At 41.0% G+C, this 19,207-nt stretch overlaps 1 protein-coding gene across 7 annotated transcripts in view; it reads left to right on the top strand.

The window, feature by feature from the left end:
* The first annotated feature begins 1,149 nt into the window (after window positions 1–1,149).
* Nf1 (neurofibromin 1) overlaps window positions 1,150–19,207 on the top strand; it is a 234,785-nt gene continuing 216,727 nt past the window's right edge. For 3 of the 7 annotated variants that reach the window (XM_051179829.1, XM_051179828.1, XM_051179827.1), the window contains exon 1: window positions 1,152–1,598. In XM_051179829.1, coding sequence (XP_051035786.1) covers window positions 1,539–1,598 — 60 coding nt within the window. In that variant the 5' untranslated portion in view covers window positions 1,152–1,538. Of the gene's footprint in view, window positions 1,599–19,207 lie in introns of all 7 variants that reach the window. The other 4 variants (XM_051179831.1, XM_051179830.1, XM_051179832.1 and 1 more) reach the window with 3 other exon arrangements.

The raw sequence follows: 19,207 nt of genomic DNA, 5'->3' as shown, positions 1-19,207 counted from the left end.
CTGGTTGGCTTGGAACTTGTGAAGATTCACCTCCCTTTAATAAAGGCAAGCACCTCTGCACCCTGTGAAGTGACCTAAGCAAAGTGCATTGAAAAAAACTCATTACAAAATTCAATGTCAGATATTGAGCACCCCCACTAACAACCCCCTACCCCCATTGTAGAGTTTCACTGTGTAGCCCTGGTTGGTCTGGAATTCCCTGTTGTAGAACGGGCTAATCTGGAGCAAACTACCTTTTCAAAGTACCCTCTTTTGTAAGAGTATACAGTCAATTCCACATAAGTTCTCCAAACTGTGGTACTGGGGGCATTGGGACGGCCCCTGTTTCTGGAGAGGCCGATTGTCCTTAGAGCCAAACCATTCTGGTATTTATCAGCTCTGATCTTGAGGTATATCCTGGAACTTCCGGTGCCCTATTCATTAGTTAGGTATGGCTAGTGAGCCCTACTAGAAAGGTTTGCTGAAAGGACTGAAACGAGACGACGAATGTTCCTTAAGCCCTTTAAAGGCTTTTACAATGAATTCGTCTTCAACTCTATATTATCAGCCGTGCAAAAGTTTTATTAACTTGGTACCTATCAGTTTAGTAGAGAAATTTCAGGTTGGGGATTGTAGAACCTCTGAGGGAACCTGCATCGCCACTGGGTCTTGCTTTGGAATTTAAGTGACCTTAAAAGAAAAAAAATCACGGAATCTCTCTCGGCCTCCCATTTTCCAGCAGCTTTCAGAAGCCCCATCGACTGCGTGGTGGTGTGTGCCTTAAATTTTTCAGCGCTGAAAGCAGAGAGACTGAACACAGCCTTCCCAAGAGATCAGCGACGGAGATCAGCGCGCGGAGTGAAAGCCTAGCCTCGGGACACCCTAACTTCCAGCCCCGGGAGCAATCCAAGTCCGGAGGCCGGCGGGGGAAGGGCTGACCGGGGCGGCGGTGGCGATGCCAGCCGACGCTCCGGAATCGGCTTAGACTCTCGGGCCGGAGCACCGCGTCGGGCTAGGTGGGGAGACCGGCGGCGGTGAGGGACGCGCGCCTCTGGGCCCGGAGGAGTTAGGTGACGTCACCTCCAGGACTCTCTTTTTCATTAATGAAACCGGCCGTAGCGGGCGCATGCGCGGCAGGCCCCTTTCCCTCTCGCTTCCCCCTCCCGTTTCCCAGCCGCGCTCTCAATCTCGAGCTTGCTCGCTCTCCCTCTCCCCGAGCCGTGGAAAGGATCCCACTTCCGGTGGGGTGTCATGGCGGCGTCTCGGACCGTGATGGCTGAGGGGAGACGGCGCTAGTGGGGACAGCCACCCACAGGCGCCCTCCCCTCCCCGGGCTCCCCTCCCCACCCCTTCCCCCAGCCTCCTCGCCAACGCCCCCTTCCCCTGTCCCCCTCCCGGCGGGCCGCGCGGGCCCCCGTCCCCACCCCCGTGGGAACGCTAGCTGCCCGCACTCCTCAGCTGCTCGGCTCGCCGCTGCCTTCACCTCAGCGCCCGCCCTCCGGCGGGTCCCGGACGCCGGCCCACCGGGCCATCTGCCGCCCCCGGGTCGCGGGGAGGACATGGCCGCACACAGGCCGGTGGAATGGGTCCAGGCCGTGGTCAGCCGCTTCGACGAGCAGGTAACGGGCCCGCGGCGGACGGGAGGTGGGAGCGGGTGGGGGTGGGGACGCGGTGGGTGAGGGGAGGAAGGATCTGCTGCCTCGCGGGCTGCTGGGGGCTCCGCAGGCCGTGCAAGGGCCGGGGAGGGGGGACACGAGGGGGCGGCCCGGGGATTCGGCGGTGAGCCGGGGCTCGCCTTCCCTCCTAAACCGGGGGGTGGGGCCTTGCCCATGTCCAGCCCTCCATCCCCTTTATCCCAGCCCTTCCGCTTGCTCTTGGGGGATGAGTGACCTGGGGGCGCTTTCAGGGGCGCTCCATCTGGATTTAATCGTTCTCTTTTACTCCTCCCTTTTTGAAAGGAGGTAGGTAATACTAGTTAGGGTGTCCCTCTTCCATTAACACCCGCCACCCTCCTAACTGGTGATAACTGAAGGAACCCTGGTCTATTTGTGTACCTACCCCCAGGAGGAGGAGAATAGTCTGTCCTACCCCCCATTTTCTGCCTCTTAGGGGCAGGAGTAGGGAAAAGCACAGGTTTTCTTACTTTTCTGCTCCGGGGCGTCAGCTTGCCTGGAGACTCAGAAAGGCACACACACTGAACATCTTTTTGATGTCGTGTCCTCCCCCCCCCCCAGCGTCCCCTTAGGCTGATGACACAAGGATGCCCTTTACTTTGCTGTTTGCATGGAAAACCGTGGTTCTGAAATAATTCCCCCTTTTTCCTTCCTTGACTTCTCCCCCTCCTCCCCCCAGCCCCTGCTTGCTAGAAGTCCGAGGATGTGAATTTTGGCTTTCTCAGTGAGACTCTTCCCAGAGTAAGGGGAGAAGGGTTAAAGGAAAGGGAAACAGCAGGATTTGAGCTACTAACTAGATAGTTGGGATGTGGTCCTAGTGCCGCTAATTCTGCTTATGGTTTTTTGTTGTTTTGACTTGCTTTTTTGACTTCACAAGAGAACTTTAAATGAGACTGCTTGGGTTGGAGGGAAAAGTTTTGTAGTTTAGGAAGGCTGCCTTTTTGATTTGCCATGTTTTCCCACACATGAAATTTTAAGGCTGATGAAGAGGTAATCCATATGTATAGCCTTTTGTCCCTGAGAGCTAGTTTAACTTTGTGTGACTGTAGATAGTGGTTGGTTTAAAGGATGGTTGTTTTGGTGTTCTGCAGTTCTGCCAGGGGCTTCCCCGGAGGGAATTGTTTAGAATTGAGCCAATCTATTCTGCTAAATGGGTGCACAAAACTGATTGTGGGAGCTGACAGGTAGAAAGGTTTGTCTTTGACCAGAAAGTATTTTTATAGGTCCTTTTGACCTGACAGATTGGGGAATAGGCCTAGGGAGTTAAGAACCTACATAGAGCTGAGTGCAGCGGCTTTAAAATCCCAGAACTGGAGACGGAGGCAGGTTTGAGGCCAGCCTGGTGTACAGATAAATTCCAGGTTACAGGGAGATTCTGTCTCCAACAAACAACCCATCCCCCCAAATAAAAAACATAAATAAAATAAAATTTAATAGATAAAATAAAATTCCATAGCTGTCAGACTTCAAGGAGTTGGTTCATTTACCCTGCTCCCAGAACAAGAGGTATCTGAAAAAACTGTCCTAGTGGATGGAGTAAATATTATTACTGTGTAAATAGGTCGAATTATAGAGCATTGGATTTAAATCGAGCATTAAATAGAGTGTTATATTAAAAGGCTTGTTGTGCAGAACTTTAAAAAAAAGGACTTAAGGGGCCAGAGATATGGGCTCAGTTAAAAGTACCTGCTACTAAGCAGAGGACCTGGGTTCGGCGTCCTCCATTCAAATGGCTCACATTGTAGTTAACTGTCATCCGTAACTCCAGTTCCAGGGGATCTGATGCCCTTTCTGATCTCTGGCACCAGGCAAACACGTGGTACACAGAAATGCAGACATAGCACTCATACACATAAAATGAAATATATAACCAAAAAAGAAGAGAAAGATTTAAAATATGCATAGACCATCCATTGGCAACCTGAGAGTAAGAGCTCTTTGTGGGTCAAATGATCTTTTCCCTTTTGTAGGGGGTCACTTAAGGCCATGGAAAACACAGATGTTTACATTATGATTCATAACATTAAAAAAATTAGAGTTATGAAGTAGCAACAAAATAATATTATGGTTGGGGTCACCACACATGAGGAACTATATTAAAAGGTTAAAGCATTAGGAAGGTTGAGAACCACTGGCTTAGACAAACCAAAACTGAAAGTGTAATCTTAATGAAGGGTTGAGAGTGATTCACCTTACAATTTTCCCATATTTTTTTTTTTAAAGATTTATTTATTTATTATGTATGCATTGGTCTGCCTGCATGTATGCCTTTAGTCCAGAAGAGGGTGCCAGATCTCATTATGGATGGTTTGTGAGCTACCATTGAACTCAGGACCTCTGGAAGAACAGCGAGTGCTCTTAACCACTGAGCCATCTCTACTGCCCCAATTTTCCCTGATTTAAAAAGACTATTTGCGTGTATACATATTTGTGTATATGTGTACATATGTGTATTGCCCTCAGAGGCCAGAAGAGGGCTTTGGATTTGTGGAACCTGAGGTTATAGGTAGGCATGTGTTTCCAATTTGGGTGCTGGAAACCAAACTCTGGGTTTCTGTTACAAGCAATCTTAACTATTGAGCCGTCTCTCCAGCCTCACTCAAGTGTATCTTAATGTTGAAGGTTTTTAATTAATATTTATTTATGGCTTTGTGAAAAACTGAGGCTCTCTGAGAGAGATTAAGTAACATAATAGACCCAATGAACTTTAGTGTGAAAAAATATATTGAATTAAGGGAATGCTTTTTGTAAGTATCTCATAGAATTTGTTTTAATAACCCATCAAGTGTAATTAGAAGAGTTTACCGTTTTGTTTTTTCCCCCTCTTTGGAGACAGGGTCTGAAGAGTTTACTGTTTTGTTTTTTTCCCCTCTTTGGAGACAGGGTCTCACTGTGTAGTCTTCACTGCCCTGGAACTCTATATGCAGATGGCCTCAGATTCACAGAGATCCCTCATGCAAAATTGAAGGCATGTGCCATGATTCTTAGCCAGAGTTACATTTTTACCAATGATAGAAAAAAATGCCTAGTATGTACTGGTATTTGTATATGACAATCTTAGTTATTTCAATGATTTTTTTTAAAAGTTTTAAATTTTCATGATGTCTATAGTTGTTTCACTGGCCTTGTGAATGACAAGCTTCTTTTTTGTTTTATTTTGTTTTTCGAGGCAGGGTTTCTCTATATAATAGTCTTGGATGTCCTAGAAATGTTCCATGATGTCCTAGAACTTGCTCTGTAGACCAGGCTGGCCTTGAACTCACAGAGATCTTCCTACTTCTGTCTGCCTCCTGAGTGCTGGGAGTAAAGGTGTGCACCAACACTGCTTGGACTAGCTGCTTCTTACTATAGCCAACACATGTGTATGTTGAACTGCTTCAGTCACCAGGAGCATGAACATGTGTAAAGATGACAACTCAGTTTATGATTGCGTGGTTGGTTGTGTTGTGCTTCTGCTGTTTGAATTACTAGCCACCATGATGACAGGTAACTGAACTCTGAGGGTAATGGATTAGAAATTTGATGCAATTTGGACAGTAGACCTGATTATAATGTATGTAGGTGTAATATTTATGTCCTAATGAGTGAATGTTGCCAGTTTTAGATGTAATTTGTTCCTTATGAGAAATGACATTTGCAAAGGTAGGTAGATAGAAGCTGAATGGAACAGATACATATTCTGCTTCTCCTTAGTCTGTTTTATGGTGTCAAATAAGCTTTTAAACTAAAACTAGCCCACTTTAAGTGTATAGATTGACCCTGTGGCTTAATAGCTCTGTTTTTTTTTTTTTTTTAATTACTATTTTTTTGTGTATGGGTATTTTGCTGGCATGTTTGTGCTGACAGAGCCCAGAAGAGGGCACCTGATTCTCTGGCACTGGAGTTTCAGCAGGTGCTGAGCTTCCATGTGGATGCTGGGAATTGACCCTGGCCCTTAGGTAGACAGCTAGTGTTTTTAAAAAGCTGAGCTCTTTCTCCAGCCCTCATTAGTTGTTTCTGAAGAAATTAAAACCATTGTGCATGCCTCACCTAGTTCTCTGTGCATTGTTGGTTTCTGTTTGTTTGTTTTTAAAAAACATATTTATTTATTTATTTTGAGACAGAGTTTCTGTGTGTGTAGCCCTGGCTGTCCTGGAACTCTCTCTGTAGACCAGGCTGGCTGGAACTCACAGAAATCTGGCTGTCTCTGCCTCTTGAGTACTGGGATTAAAGGTATGTGATACCACAATTGGCAGTATTTTGTGGGATTTTATTTCTGAAAGAGACAAAGAAAAAACATGGATATTTGAAAGTTTTAAAAATGATTTATTTATTTACTTTGTTTTTTGAGATAGGGGTTCTCTGTGTAGCTTTGTAGACCATGCTGGCCCTGAACACAGAGATCTGCCTGCCTCTCTCTCCGAAGTGCTGGGATTAAAGGCATGCACCACCACCACCTTGCTGATTTATTTATTTTTATTTTATGTGCATTGGTGTTTTGTCTGCATGTATGTCTGTGTGAGGGTGTTGGATCCCCAGAGCTGGAGTTAGGCAGCTATGAATTGTGTGGGTGCTAGGAATTGGGCCAGGGTCCTTTGGAAGAGTAGACAGAGTAGGGTGCTCTTAACACCTGAACCATCTCTTCAGCCTTGAGAGTTTATTTATTTTTTTTAAATATCATCATCCCAAATGATTTGTTATAAGTAGGTTCATTTAAAGTTATCGTTCTGTCTTTCTCCCTTTCTTTCTTAGGTTGCTTTATTATTTATTTATTTATTTATTTATTTATTTAGTGACAGGGTTTCTCTGTATAGCCTGAGCTGTTCTGGAACTCCATTCTGTAGACCAGGCTAGCTTTGAACTCAAGAGATCTGCCTGCCTCTGTCTCCCAAGTGCTTGGGATTAGAGGTGTATGCCACCACTACTCAGCTGAGCATATGAAGTCTTAACCACTTAGCTGTCTTTTCAGTCCTAAAATATTATTTTCTTGTAGTGAGCTGGTTCAGCAGGTGAAAGCAATTTCCCCAAGCCTGATGACCTGAGTTTGATCCTCAGGAACCACTTGACAGAGGAGAGAATTGATTCCCTTTAGGTTTTGTGACCTCTACAAATTGCACTGAGGTACTCAAATGCCCCAAAATAGTAAAACATAAATAAATGTAATAAAATACATTATTTTCAATATCTAGGCAAGTGAACCAACCATAAAGGTAAAAATATACTTAGACTTTTTTTTTTTTGCAGAATAAAATTCAATTTTTTCCCCCTGACAGGCTCTGACTATATAGCTGTGTCTGCTCTGGAGCTCATTTTGTAAATGAAGCTGGCCTTGAACTTTGCAGACATACATAACCCCCTCCCCCCAAAGGTATGTGCCTCCATGCCCTTGCCTGGCTGAATAAAATCTAATTTTAAAATTTGTAATAGCATGTTGTTCATCCCTGTATATTGAGTAGTAATCAGAGTGTCTTTTAAATACTATGTGGTGGAGAGTTCACAGTATAAAAAGTTAGATTAGTATTTTCAGTGTTATAAATCCCATGCTAATTGGCCACATAGATCTGTAAAAATTTCAAAGCTGTTTTGGATTAAAAAAAATGCATCTTCCCTGACTACTGATCTGCAATTTTTATAAGGTTTTAAGAACATGAAAATAGATACCCTTTTATGTTGAGGAAATAATGTATATTCTTTTGGAATTTATCTTTTAAAGCAATTTCTTGAAGCTGATTCTCAATTGGCATCTCATTCTCTCTACATAATGTAGGATTTTCCTTTTTACTTTTAAACTTAACATTTTCTTTCCTTTGGCCCAGCAGCATTCGGTTTTCTCTCTGTAAACTGCTTCTCCTCCTTCCCTTGTTAGACACTGCCTCTCCCCTGTTGCTCATCACCTCCTCTATAGCTGTGACAACTGGCTTGGCTTCCTCCCCTCTAGATTGCTGCTTTCTTGAAAAGGATTTTTTTTTTTTTAAACACAGTAGTCTTTACACAGTTGTAATAACCACTGTACTGTACTGCTCTTGCAGATCCTTATGTGTTTGTGTAATAAGCAGCTTTAACAGGTGCCCTTCCTTTCCCCTCTCTTCACTTTCCCCTTCCTCTTCTCTGTCTTATTTGATCTTGAACTCACTAGGTAGCTGAAAGTGGTTTCCCTTCCTCAGCTTCCAGAGTGCTGGGGTAATAGGTGTAGACTGTACCTGGACAGATGTGCTTTTTCTTTTTCTAATAGGTTTGCCTGTTACTGAACTGGGGTTTCTAAACAGAAGCCTGAGTTTTGCTGTTATTCAGTGTTTCTGTTCATAAGCCAGCTGTTAGTTCTCACACATGTCCTAGCTGTCTTCATCTATTGAAAAGGAACCCAGCAGAAAATCTTTAAGGTTCTTTCAGGTTTATTTTTAATTTTTGGCTTTTCGAGACAGGGTTTCTCTATGTAGCTCTGGCTGTCCTGGAACTCTAGACCAGGCTGGCCTTGAACTCAGAGATCCTCCTGCCTCTGTCTCCCAAGTGCTGGATTAAAGGCATGTGCTACTACCACCTAGCAAACTTTTCTTTTTGCCTTTTAAAAATGAAGTCCTTTAGTTTTTTTTTCTTTCTTTTTTTTTTTTCTTTTATTGAATTGGCCACTGAACCTATGGTCTTTGCATTTTAGGCAAGTGCTTGGTCACTAAATTGGGTTCCCAGCTCTCTTTTTATATTTAATTTTGAGATGGAATTCTCACTAAGCTAGGCTAGACTTGAACTTGCTATGTAGTCTAGGCTGGCCTTAAACATCAGCTCTTCCTGCCTCAGCCTCAAGAGTAGCTGGGATTACAGGTGTGGGCTATCACACCCTGCTACAGAATCTTTTTTAGACTAAACTCAGTCCATTTAACTTCTTGACTTCTTATGTGGGATTCAAAAACAAATGATTTATTTATTTTTTATTTCATGTGTGTTTGTGTTTGGCTGTATGTATGTCTATGTGAAAGTGTCAGGTCCCTTGAAACTGGAGTTACAGACAGTTATGAGCTGCCATGTGGGCACTGAGAATTGAATCTGGGTCTTCTGGAAGGGCAGTCTGTGCTTTTAACCGCTGAGCTCCCTTATGTGGGATTTTATAGAACCTTACTGCTCATAAGCCTTAGGAGACTTGGTTGAACACAGTTTTGCTTACTTTGTGAAAAGGTAGGTGAAGCTAGACATACCTTTTGGGATGTTCATGGTCACCCTATTGTGCCAAGCAGTTAGGGCTACACAGTACATCACTAGTGGCATGTTGTGTCCCATCCCTCTGCGCACCCCTCTCCCCCTGTAGCTCTGGCTAGCCTGGAGCTCACTATGTAGATCAGGATACCCTCAGACTTGGAGATCCTTCTACCTCTGCCTCCGAAGTGCTGGGAATAAAGGATGCGCCACCACTATCACACAGCCAGTGGTGTGGTTGGTTTTTATATCACCAAGGCTTGAGGGCTGTAGTGGCTTAAAAAAAAAAAAAAAAAAAAAAAAAAAAAGTGAAAATTTTGCCTTTGTTTTAAATGTTTAAAGATGGAGTTTATTCACTGTCTATAATCAGGAGATGTTGTGTTGATTAGGGATGGATTTAAAAAAAATACTTGACAGAGGAACTTAAATGTATTTATATTTCCTCCCATAGAGGGAACATATATTTTGAATCCAATTTCAGATTGGATTAACTACCTTTGTGGTCTTGGATTTGTCCCTTAAAAAAAAAAAAAAAAAAAAAAATTAAAGACAGGGTCTTTTTGTGTGTTTCTGGCTGTCCTGGAACTCACTCTATAGATTAGGCTGGCCTTGAACTCACAGTGACTCATTTGCCCCTGCTATCATACCTTGGATTTATCTCTTGTTAGCATAGTCATCTGAATGGAAAATGTGAGCACTGTGAAAGTCTATAAATATAAAGTTAATCAAACATAAGAACTATACATTTTCTTTACAGCTGTTTTTGGGGGTGGGGGTGGGGTTCAAAACAAGGTTTCTCTGTTTAACAAGCCCTGGCTGTTTTGGAACTAGCTCTGTAGACCAGTCTGATCTCCAGTTCACAGGGATCTATCTGTTTCTGCCTCCCAAGTCCTGGGATGAAAGCCATGTGCCACCGTGCCTGGCTTCTTATACAGCTTATTGACTATTGCATTTTCACTAAGAAGAGTGACTAGTCTGTAGATATTTCCTGGAATGTATGTTGGTTATCCTTTAGCATTTGTTGACAAATACTTGGAGTACTGATAGCATCTTTTTGTAATTTATGGATCTCGGTAATTGATCTGTTTCTTCCTGCTTTATCATCTAGTTTGTGGCATACATATAATACGGTCTTCAAGTTTAGAAAATACATTATAATAAAGTTGTATGAATTGGGCCAGCATTTGCACTTTATTTTAAATATTCCAGTTTTTTTTTTACATTATTATTTTACTTCAAAATTTATTACTGTTAGCTGGGCGTGGCATACACCTTTAATCCCAGCACTTGGGTGGCAGAGACAGGTGGATCTCTGTGAGTTTGAGACTAGCCTTATTTACAGAGTAAGTTTCAGGACAGCCAGGGCTGTACAAAGAAACCTTGACTTGAAAAACAAAACAAAATGTGTAGCCCTGGCTGTCCTAGAACTTGTTCTGTAGACCAGACTGGCCTCTGGCCTCAAACTCAAAAATCCATCTGCCTCTGCCTCCTGAGTGTGTGTATATGTATGTATATATGAATGTATATATGTATGTATGTATGTGTGCACATATTATTACTATTGTGTGTGTACACACACACATGTGGGAGTATGCACCATGATTTATAGAGGTCAGGACTACATGCAGAAATTGGTTCTCTTCTATCATGTGGATTCCAGGGATTGAAGTCAGGTCTATAGTCTTGGCAGTAAGTCACTGAGCTAAGTAAATAATAAACATATTATTTTCTTTAATCTTCTTTGGAAAAAAATGTGCATAACATGAAGAATTCTGTTGTTAAAGCAAAAGCTATGATATGATACATAACAAGCCCTTTTTTTTTTTAACTCTTCAAATTACTCAGACTGTGTTGGGGCATTTTTATTGTAGCCTTCAGATTTGGTGTTCTGAGGTTTTGTACAGGTCATATTGTTGAATTATAATGACATCTTTTTTTTTTTTTAGGAATACATGGTGTTATAATTAAAAACTGGTTTTTCATGTGTATGTCATGCTTATTTTCCATTGAGAGTTTTGTGTTGTATGTGCATAAGACAAGGAATGAGAGGTATAGGAAGGCTCCTTTTTTAAATGGAAGTTTAAGAAGGAGAATGTTCTATAAAAGTAGTGGAAGGGGAGGTTTGTGGTCAGCTTAAACTGTTAAAAGGCTTCAGATCAATACTGAAGTAGAATATGGGCATCTTAAGCTATTTGCAAGGGATTGACTTGTTCATAAAAGCATTGTGTTGTTTCATCTTAGAATACTCCCATTTTCTTAGGGAAGGGAAAGATCAGACAAAGTTTGACCTTGACAATAGAAAAGTTGTATTTTAGTGAATGTGAACTGATGGGTGGTTTCAGTGACTGGCAAATTCTTGTATCATTATGGCAAAGTCTGACGTGAGTAGCACTCAGAGATGTGCCAAAGAACAACTCCACTGTTAGTTGTAAGTAATGACTGGCTTTTATCGCACCCACTGAAGTATCTTAGAGTGTGTATGGTAGATTGGTTATATTTTATTTTATTATTTTATGTGCATTGATGTTTTGCCATGAGTTTCAGGTTTCCCTGGAACTGGAGTTACAGACTGTTGTGAGCTGCCATGTGTGTAACACAAATAATAAAAGACCTAGAGACTAATACTGGAGTTCAAGCTTCAAGCTGAAGATCAGACAAGCAAAGCAGCCAATCACTAGTTCTTACCTCTATCTCATGCTGCAAGGGCTGTCCATGAGTCCTCAGAGACAGTGCTATCGCCACAAATTCTCAGAGGCAAAAGCTCTGAGTTTCTGTCTCCTGCCTTATATTCCTTTCTCTGCCCAGCCATATTACTCCTATCTCCACCTCCCTAGTGCTGGGATTAAAGGTGTGAGCTCTGTTACTCTTCACTCTTGTATAGGCCAGGGTGGCCTTGAATTCAGAGAGATCTATCTATCTGCCTGTCTTCTGAGTCCTGAAATTAAGTGTGTACCACCTCTGCCTGGCTGTATTGCTTGCTAGTATGACTGCTGGGATTAAAGGTGAATATCACCATTTCCTGATCTGTATGGCTTGTGGCTAGCTTTGCTTTCTGAACCCTCAGGCAAACTTTAGTAAATCATAAATAATATATCACCACACATGTGGATGCTGGAAATTGAATACAGATCATCTGGAAAAGCAGTCAGTGCTCTTAATCACTGAACCATCTCTCCAGCACCAACTGAATATATTTGACCACTTAACATGTTCTGTGTAAACTGGGTGTTGTGGTGTGTTTCTCTAATCCCAATGTTCAAGAGGCACAGGCTGGTGGCTCTCTGAGTTCAAGGCCAGTCTGGTTTACATGGTGACATACCTACACACACACACACACACACACACACACACACACACACACACACACACCCGTGATATATGCAGTTGTGTGCTTTGAGTAAATAAAAGTGACTTTTGAATCTTTGGTTATATCATCAAAAGAACTGTTGAGACATATAGCCCCGAGGTAGTTTGCAGTTCAACTTAGTTATTAGTTATAAAGAAGACTTAAAATGCTATCCTCCACCCCCACCTATAAAGTGTGTTAACTACTTCGAAGTAGCAGAAACTTGAGGTGCTAACTTCCAGAGTGCATGTTTTCTATAGACCACAGCCTGGCACTGCTAGCTTGGCTGAGGTTTGCTGTTATAACCACCAAGCTGCTGCCTGCCCTCACTCTTATTTTATAACATTGGGTGTCTTATCCAAATAAATGAGAACTTATTTTTCCCGAGGAAATGGTCTCTTATTTCACTCTACCTCCTCACCAACAGCCAAACAGGATGGTATGTTTAGTGCATGAGGTATGATGTTGATTTAGCCAATAGCAGTACACTACACTTGTGATTAAAAAGAATGACTTATTTTCATTATAATTTTATACCTAGATAATGATCTTTTGAGTAATTATGTCTCATAACAATTTCAAGTGATGCTTTTCTGCTTAATTATTGACAGATTTTTCTTGGGTTGTCCTCAAAAGTAATTGGGGCATAAGGAAATAATTCTTAACACTTCGGGTTTGCAGTAACCTTTGTAATGAGGAAAAACACCCACTATTGTAGAACTTACAGTGTGACCTTGGGCACTTTACCTCTGTATCATCTTTTTATATTTTCATGTGTAAAATGGGAATAACACCTGTCCTACCCACATTTTGGGCTTGTTTAGTGTTTTCAGTGTGAATCTTACATGGTAGTAAGCTGTATATAGTAACAAGAATATATGCAATTTGTGTGGCACCTTTTCTATACTTTCAAGTTTGGTGATGCTCATTTCTACTACAATTTGTAAGCTAAGGTATATCGTGATGCTGCTTCTCTCTCAGATCTGTTCTGCATTTTACCTTTTATGCTCATGTTAGAATAGTGATCCATCTGTTTGGGTTGGCTGTGTGTTAGAGGTGAATAGATAGAGGATTTAAACACAGAATTCTTAAATTTTCAATTGAAAGTATTTATTTTTGTTTGTGTGGATATGCACATGCCATGGGGCATGTGTGGAGTTCATAGGACAATTTTGTGGATTCATTTCTCTCTTTCCACCTTTATGTGACTGAACTCGGGTTATCAGGCCTGCATGGTAAGTGCTTTAACCTGCTGAGTTGTGTCCCTGATCTTTTTTTCTTTTTCTTTTTTTAGGTAGGTCTATGGTAGCCTAGTTTGGTCTCCAATTTGACCTCTTGCTTCATCTTCCTCAGTGCTGAGGTTATAGGTGTGCATAAATAAGTTGGTTAGTTGGTTTTCTTCTGTTTTTTTGAGATCCCAAGTGCTGGAATCACAGATATGCAACATCACATCTGATTTGTGCAGTACATTTCATTTAGAGTTTGGTTATACTTGGAGCAGCTTTTTGAATTTTGGAAGTATTAAAGTACCTTCTGGTGAGTTATTGGGTGGTTTTGCTTTTATTTCTGATTCCCTGTTTTATTTTTTTTTCTTTCAGTTTTTATTTTTCTCTTTAGCAATTTTCTTTTTGGTATTTTGAGACAGGGTTTCTCTGTGGCTTTGGAGGCTGTCTTAGAACTAGCTCTGTAGACCAGGCTACTCTCCAACTCACAGAGACCTGCCCCTGTTTAGCAGTTTTCTAGTCTTCACTTTTAGTTAATTAAGACAGTGATTCTGACATACTTGAGGATGACTTATGATCCTCCTATCTACCTCCAGAGTGCTGAGATTATAGTTCTGGGTTACCACCCCTCCATGTTTTATACAGTATTGAGCTTTCTCTGGGTGTGCTGGGCAAATACTCTACAAGCTGAGCTGTAGCCCCAGCTCATTGTCTGGATTTTCAGAGTATTATTTTTATCCTGTTGCTTTTATTAATAATTTTCTATTTTGGGCTAGGAAAATGCTTTTATGTATCAAGTAGATCTTATTCTGTTTTGATAATTGATGGAATAGAGGAAGAGAAGAAGCATTTGTGTTTCTTGGTCTTGGTGTCTTAAAAGTGAATTTTCAGGAAATGGGGAGGGAAACTAGGTTTTATTTTGACCAAATGTTGGTAGCAAAAATTGAAGACCAGAGTTCTTATTTCTATTTTGATGTTAACTAGTTTGAGAAATGAGTCTCCTGAATTCTGAGACTGTTTGATATGAAAAGTGGAAGTATAATCTGTCAGTTCAAATCCTTTATAATTCTTCAAATGTACTAATTTTCTTGTCTTTTTGAAAAAATAATCCCCATCACTAATTAATTAGTCATAGAGCTGTAGTTAGGAGGCTGAGATTATTTAAGTCCTATTTCTGCCATAGCTCTCACAGATACTTGTCTGGCTTCTCAGATTAGAAGCAAAGTACTAATTCATAGCTGAAGCTATGGGAAGTATAGTACAGCCCTAGGGGCAACAAGTTATTTGCAATACCAGACTTGAAAGCATTGTTCATTATTAATTTAGAGACAGGGTTTTACTATGTAGCCCTTGCTGGCCTGGAACTGTCTATGTAGACCAGACTGGACTCAAACTCACAGAGATCTTCCTGCTTCTGACTCCTGAGTGCTGGGATTACAGGCATGTGCTATCATGCCTGGCCAGAGCTACATTGTTTTCTAATTTATTTTTTAAAACTTAAAATGTCAACATTTTAGGATTATATTTTTTCACATATTTAGAATTTTAAGGGATTACATGTAATTTTATAAAACATTTGAAAAACATTTCAATTTTTCTTTGCTGAATATGAATTTTTATAAACAGGTTACTATCTTGGACTAGGGGGGGCTTTTGTAGCATGCACAGGCTCAATTTCTAGTACTCCCCTCCCCCCAAAGTCAAACAAATTCCAGCAGTGTAAATTTAATGTAAGTGTATTATCTCAGTGAGGTGATTAAGTAGTGAAATGGTTAAGTATATGCTTGTTACCATGCCTTTGGCACTATGTAGACCAGATATTCCATTAAGCCTGACTACCTGTGTTTGATCCCCTGCTGGACCCACTTGATAGAAAGAGAGAATGGATTTCCCCAGGTTGACCTCTCACTTGCACACATGTGCATGGGGTGCAAGTACATTCATTTGCACACATAAAATGTAAAAGACGATGAGGTGAAGCCAGGAGTTGTGGTACTTGCTTGTAATTTTAGCATTTGGGAGCTGAAGCAGGAGGACAAGATTTCAAGATCAGTCTGGTCTAGTGAGACCTTGTCTCCCGTTCCTAAATTCGAGGTGATGAATAAGGAACTGATTACAACAGTTAGGGTGGAAGGGAGGAAGGATTGGTGAGCAGACGAACAGTTTAAGACACTTAGCAGTATGGACAGTATGGAGGCTTTAGCTGAATGTTGAGATCCTATCCGTCTTTGTTAATGGTCATTAACCTCTAGAATTGAGATAAGAGGTGAGGACTGATGTTAGAGAGGTGTTCATTTGGCATCGTTACCTACATAAGCTTGTAAGATTTAACAAATAAAGATATATGATGCTCAGTTTAAAAACAATTTTTTTTTTTGGCAGGTTGGCCTCAAACCTATGATCTTTCTTGCCTCTCAGCCTCCTGAATATTGGGGACTACAGGCATAAGCCACTATGCCCAGCTGCCCACTTAAATTTGAATGTCTTATAATAATAAATGAAGGTTTAGTGTGTTTCTTAAATATTTTTGAGGCATACTTACAAACAATACTCATGCTTCTCTGAGTGTTAGCAACAATAACCTAGATATACCTAGAGGGAGGGTGGTGGATGTGGGGCAGAAGAAAAACTGAACCAGGATACAGATTTTTTTTTATTATTGTATTTTTCTCTCATATATTACATCCCAGCCACAGTTTCACCTCCCTCCTGTCCTCCCAGTCCTCACTCATCAGCCTTCCCTCAGATTTTTTTAATGAGAAGATACCTAGAAGATTGTTAGGTAATTGTGACAGTGTTGTTAGTGGGTAGTGTATTAGTCATGAGCCTTAATAGGAGTAGGTTTTTAAAAAGAGAAGAAAGTTTGGGATTTGGCCTTCTTCAGCTTTGCATTCAGTGTTTCTAATTCTACCCTCTATAACTTAACAGTAAGTTTGTTTACTTTAAAAAAGTACTTGAGAGGAGATACTAAGCATTCCTCACACCTACTACTCCTTGTGTTCCTCAACCATTTTACAGGAGACGTGCTTCCCAGACATCTCACCATCCCAAGGATCGATTGCGCAGTGGAGGTTAATAACTGGCATACCATTCTTTTTTTTGTCTGTCTCTCTCTCTCTTTTTTTTTTTTTTTTTTTTTTTTTTTTTTTTTTTTTGGAGATAGGGTCTTACTGTGCAGTCTTAGCTGGCCTGGAACTTTTCTATGTAGACCAGGCTGGTTTTGAACCCATAAAAATCTGCCTGTCTTTGCCTCCTGAGTACTAGAATTAAAGGTATGTCACCATGCCCAGTGTCCTGTCAGTATTTTAATATAAGAGGCCGTTATGAGACTTGAATAAAATTAATGACTTAAAAAATACTGAGGCAGAGTCTGTAGTGAGTGGCACAGGTACATAATTCTAGCCCACCAGAGGTAGAGGAAGACGGATCATGAATTTTAGGCTATTCTGAGGGTGCATAGCAAGTTAAAGGCCACCATTCAAAGAAAAACAAGATACAGCAGGTTTGTAACTTATCAGTAGAGGATTTGACAGTGTATAGGGTCATGGGTTCAATTCCTAATACTATGGAAAAGAAAGATTCAGGTAATATTATGTTTCTATATTTATCTACTTCTAGCACAGTAAACCTATAAAAATGTTGACTTGTTTGTGTCTATACATTTTATCATTAAAATTTACTATAAAATTTATAAAAGTTAAAAAAAAAAGTGAAAGCAGAGGGGTTGGCCAGATGGCTTAACAGATAAAAGTATTTGCTGTTATTGCAGAGGTCTGGGTTAGTTCCTGACAGCTCACCATCTGCAATTATATTTCCAGGGTATTAGATATTCTCTCCTGGTCTCTCAGAGCACTAGGCATGTACATGATACACAGACATTCATTCAGGCATACACCCAGACACATAAAATAAATCTCAAATGACTGTATATCCATTAGCATTAAGCCCCATTTAAGTAAAAGTAATGCTTTTACTCCTCCGATTTCATCCATGTTGTTTGCTACCTATTTGCTACTCACTGCCTCTCCATTATTTTGAAGTGATCCCATATGTCATTTCAGAATAACTTAGTCTTCATGCTTAGTTAGGAATGAAAAACCTTTACTTAGCTCCTTATTTTATATTTTTTTGTGTGTGTTTGTATATGTATTTGTATTTGTGTGTGTATACACACACACACACACACACATACATATACATATACATACATACATACATACATACATACATTCTCCTGTGGAGGCCGGAGGTTGACTTCAGGTTTCTTTCTCTTACTGGTCTTCACCTCCCCCCCCCCCCCCACCCACACACACTTGAGACAGGGTTTCTCTGTGTAGCTTTGGAGCCTGTCCTGGAACTCTATAGATCAGCTCTGTAGACCAGGCTGGCCTTGAACTCACAGAGATCCTGCTTTTGCTCCCGAGTGCTGGGATAAAAGGCACACACTATCAGCACTGGGCAGTCTTCACCTTTTTAAGGCAGGTCTTTGTCTGAATCTGAATTTCGGCTGCTTTGCTTAGACTGACTGGCTAGCAAGTCCATGACCTCCTGTTTCTAGCCCCCAGTGTTGTGGTTATAGGCACATGCATCATGCACACATATGGGTGTTTGGGGGTCTAAACTCAGGTTTGCATGCTTGCATGATAAACACTTTATCCACTGAGCCATTTGCCTAGTCTCAGTTTCTGGTTTTCTATGGGAGTATGTTCTCATCCAGGCAAGTCAAGCTTTCCAAGCCTTAACTATTGAGTATGTTGAAAGATGTGCTGGTTGTAGAAAGACTTGTCCCTCCCTTTTTTTTTTTTTTTTTTTTTAAATCAGGCTTTGTGGGAGTCAGAGATAGGAATATATTATGAACTCTTAAACTCAAAACAAAAATGCTGTGCACAAAGCCAGGCGTGATGGTACACACCTTTCATCCTAGCACTCGGGAGGCAGAGGCAGGTGGACCTCCCTCTGTGAGTTGAGGACAGTCAGGCTACATGAGAGGTGGGAGTAGGGGGAGAGTTCTACACAGGTAAGATTTATTATTAGAAGTAAATGTTAAATTCCCATAGACCTGACAAGTCATCTGTGTGATGAACATTAAGTGCATGGTATTGAAATCACCTTGTCACTATTACCCCTGCATTTAGACAGTTGAGATAGCATTTTCTCATTCCCAGCTTGGCCTTCTTTTTCTGCAGGACTCTTCGAAGTTCACTGACATCTCCCTCCCACATTTTCAGATTTCCTTGGTACTCTTGGATTAATTTGTGTAGACTTCAACTTAGATAAAGCAGATAGTAAGGCTCTTCATGCTTTTATTATGCAAGCTTTTTGTTGATATTTAGCAATGCTTTTCCACATTTGAAGATCACTTTGTTTCTGTTACAATACTTCAAGGGAAAATCAAATAGTTATGTGTTTGGGTCACCTAGTAGTATGTACTCCAGTGGTTTCTGTCTTTCTCCCTTCATTTTTTTTTTCTTTTGGTACTGGGGATGGAGTCTAGTGCTTTGTACCTTTGTACCTGCTGGGTGAGTGCTGCTGTGGGCTCTCTCCTAGTTCTTGCTTATCTTTTGTCCTAATATAATTTTTAAAACCTTCACATGTTCTGCTTTTTATCTGCAAGTCTGTAGTTATTCTCAAAGTTTGAGTGTTTTACTCTTCTGCCTCTTCATTTATTATGTATAGTATATGTTCTTTTAAAAATATCTTTACTGTTCAGACAGTGGTAGCCCTCACCTTTAATCCCAGCATTCAGGAGGCAGAGGCAGGATGATCTCTGTGAATTTGAGGCCATTCTGGTCTACAGAGTGAGTTTTAGGATAGACTCCAAA

Source organism: Phodopus roborovskii, unplaced genomic scaffold (genome assembly GCF_943737965.1).
Source record: "Phodopus roborovskii unplaced genomic scaffold, PHOROB, whole genome shotgun sequence".
NCBI classification, from domain to species: Eukaryota; Metazoa; Chordata; class Mammalia; order Rodentia; family Cricetidae; genus Phodopus; species Phodopus roborovskii.
This window is presented reverse-complemented; position numbering and strand designations above follow the sequence as displayed.